General features: G+C 37.0%; 1 protein-coding gene across 2 annotated transcripts; it reads left to right on the forward strand.

Annotated features, from left to right (window-relative positions):
- Window positions 1-593: 593 nt before the first annotated feature.
- LOC128865454 (KAT8 regulatory NSL complex subunit 2) lies at window positions 594-3,296 on the forward strand. Of its 2 annotated transcripts, none has more exons than XR_008454800.1 (5): window positions 594-1,217; window positions 1,280-1,472; window positions 1,582-1,745; window positions 1,805-2,875; window positions 2,944-3,035. XR_008454800.1 is itself a non-coding variant. In XM_054105853.1 (5 exons), exons 1-5 carry the CDS (start codon window positions 725-727, stop codon window positions 3,136-3,138), a joined length of 1,449 nt encoding a protein of 482 aa, XP_053961828.1. In that variant the 5' UTR covers window positions 594-724; the 3' UTR covers window positions 3,139-3,296. The 2 variants fall into 2 exon arrangements, 1 of the variants encoding a protein (XP_053961828.1); XM_054105853.1 differs by having other exon boundaries at window positions 1,805-2,208; window positions 2,944-3,296.
- The last annotated feature ends 205 nt before the right edge of the window (window positions 3,297-3,501 follow it).

Raw genomic sequence — 3,501 nt, forward strand, 5'->3', positions numbered from 1 at the left:
ATATTATTATTTTATAATCTCGGCAAAGAAAATAGGTTTATAGACATAGTTCTAATAAAATGTTTGTTAAATATTAATATTTATGTAGTCATTTTACAAAAAAAGCTTATGTCCATAGACGCTTTGACCGGTTTTGCTTATTATAAAACGTAATATTGAATTTTTCATGCACACTGCTGCCATTAACGTCAGTAGAGGGTTTACGGATTTCGTCCAACTGACTATTTCTTCTGTTTGCATTTTCTTCATATCGTTAATAATAATTAAGCAAACCAAAAACCACCGAAATATTCCACCAAACCAATTTCTATTAAGAAAAACCTCTCAAAATAGTATTTACAACTGATTTTAAATTTTGGAGCTAATCTGTCACATGTGAACGAGTAGATTAGCTGTTTCGATTTATTGGTAATTAATGCAAAAGTGAACGCACCTTTGTTCAATTTGTTGAATACTCCCATTGTTATTACAAACTAAAATTCTTAATTATTTACTGTGCTTTTTTTCTAATATGGCATCTCCGTAAGCAGGAAGAAACAATCGATAGCTCGGCAAATTTCAAAACATCGAATTTATCGATTATAATACTTTTTTTGTAGTGCACGGCGGATATCATGCTGGCAAATTTTGTGGTTTAGTTTTTCGTAAAAGTTCGTTTCTTATTTAAAGAAACCAAAAATAGAATTTAATTAGCAAGCACATAAAAATAGGCAGATTTTCAAAAATGTCTGCCGGGTGTTCACATTCGCGTCAGCGCCAGTTCCTGCGTTATGGGGGTAGCCTGCAGGAGTTGCGTGAGCAGTTGCATCAAGAAATCGAAAACAAAGCGAAAAGTTGTTCAAATCCCACTTACGAATGCTCAGTGCCGCGTGTTGATGGATATGAATTTTGCATGCGCCACATTTTACGCGACCCGTGTGGCAATTTCCGCCAATGCACCCATATCTATCCGAACGGGCGAAAGTGCACCAACGCACTGCAGAAGCATGATATCAAAAAGGATCCTGCTTTGACCACACTTTGCTTCGAACATAATCGCAAAGCGCAACTACAGAAAACACATGCAACTGTTGGCAAATTGAAGCGCACAGATACCAATGAGGTGCTCTTGAATAGCTTAGCTCACCATATTAATGTGGAAGATGTCCAACCAGAACAAAATGTGGGTGAGCAAGATGAGGAAATTGACGTAGTATCACCTCATGTGACACCATTTGGTAATTAAACAATTATATAATTAGCTTTGCGTTGTATTCTAATTAATTTATGCATTTAATAGTTGCACACGATCAGGTGAATAGCCTTAGTGCAGTTGTATCGAGTCTGCAAAAGAGACGTCGCATCTTGGATTACGCTTCAGATAGCTCAAGTAATGATGACGAACCACCCAGCATCAATAACACGGCACGAGGTTTTGATTTCATTGAATCAGACGATGAGAGCGTAGATTCGCAAGCCGAGGATTTGCTAAAGTAATTTTTGTTCTAAAATAAACAAACTTTAAGAATTTATTAACACCAGCTGATGACAATAATTATGCGGAGATTATTATATATTCTTATTGGTGTTTTATTTTTGCAGGCACGCTGGAATTTATACGCGTGAAGAGGCTTTACGTATCTCCGAGGCAAAGCTGACAAAACTGCAGGGCTTGTACATTGACCAAATAAATCGCTTACATCACACACTTAAAGAACGACGACGTCGCTATTTACTTGCCTTGCGCAAGGAGCGCGAAATGCTGTGTAAGCCACTGTTTCTCCATTTCTTAAATACATTCATATATTTCCTTTTATCATCTTAGGCAGCATTCATGATCAGCCAAAGGATACGCCGCGCGAACGTAAGCTCTATGACCAGCTTAAAGCACTGAACACATACCATCGTCGTTATGGCGTTGAGGCTGTGCTCTATAAGAAATTCAAAGAAAAGCGTTCGCGTGCCACAGAGGGCTATGGACACAAAGGTCCGGGTTATACCAAATGTGTCTTCACCGAGGGCGGTGTTAAGTGCGGCGAACGCGCTATGCCTTGCTGCAAATTCTGTCGCAAACATATTTTGGAAGATAAAAAACAGATACTTTTCCGTGCCTGTGAGGTGGAGAAGAGCGGCGTTGTGTGCCAGGAACCCATACCGTGCATCTTTGACGATGCATCGACTTGTGTCTTGCATATGTCCATACCGCCCCGTCGCCAATATATACAAAAGGTGTGTGCGTCGTGATCAAAAGCTAATTTTTAGCGCTACTAACTCTTGTGAGCTACTTATTCGCATATTGCAATGCCAAAGTCAATTAGTTCGGCATTTTATTTTGAATTATTGTTGAAAATGTTCAAAAGCTTATATATTACTTGATTTTCGAGATTTATTTGCAAGTTTCCTGCTTTAGCTTTGTTCGTATATAAATTCGAATGGATTGAATTTTTAGTTAAACGCACAAATTTATTTGAATGCCGTTGCATTATGTTTTCTTACTATCTTCATTAGATTTTATTTAGATTGCAACTGTTTCACAGTTTCTTTGGTTCAATTAGTGAAAACTTCAGTTTTTGTTGTAATCGTAAATACACATACATACGTTCTCCTCCATCTTACAGGATTACCCTAAATATGCTCCAATCTCAGACGGAGCGCAATACAGGGAGAGGGTAATTTAAGACTGTGACATTGTGAAAGCAAAACAAACAAATGCACTATTATTGTATAATTAAATGAAATTACTATTGAAATAACTGTGATTATTGCTTATACTATGTCAAATGTACTGTAATATTCCTGTATGTGTGTAATGTGCGAAAATCAAGTCAAATTTAGGTACTAATGTAAACGAAAAAAGAAAAGATTTCACAACCACTTAATGGAACTTAATCGCTAAGTAAACTTGTGAATTTGCCTCGGCAATATCAATGGATTAAACTGATTACCTAATGTTTTTCATTGCAGAAGTTCGAATCTGAAACCGAGGAAGATGAAGCGAAAGACAGTCTGGACGATAAAACGGCGACGGAAGAGAGTTCAAAATCAATCAAACGGAGCAGTTTTAAGTGCGAAAGTGCAGCTGCAGCTGCGCGTGTTGGGCATATAACAATTTCGCATGACAGAAACGAAGCTACAACAACGTCAAAGGCGATCAAATAGAATATTGATTGGACGATAAACATATGAAATAGAAAAAATATTGTTTTTAAATATTTGTTGTACAAAGCGGAGTTTAGAGGAAAGAGTTTTAATGATTTTAGTGATAAGTTAACCTCTGAAAATAAAATTCTAGTCGATTTTAATGCTACAATGAAAAATTACTTAGTGTCGTCCATAACCTGCAAATTTTGAACATTTTCAGATTCAAACGGTATAAATAAAAAGATTGCTCGTTCGAGTATGGGCCAAGGCGCATTTATTGCAGGTGGTGGCACTACCAATGTTTTGTAGGTTTGATTGCCATGGCAAGGTTTTGGCGAAGTAGAAAACAAAAAATTAATTTGTCTTGCTTTATTCTGTGCT

The sequence above is a fragment of the Anastrepha ludens genome, chromosome 5 (genome assembly GCF_028408465.1).
Source record: "Anastrepha ludens isolate Willacy chromosome 5, idAnaLude1.1, whole genome shotgun sequence".
NCBI classification, from domain to species: Eukaryota; Metazoa; Arthropoda; class Insecta; order Diptera; family Tephritidae; genus Anastrepha; species Anastrepha ludens.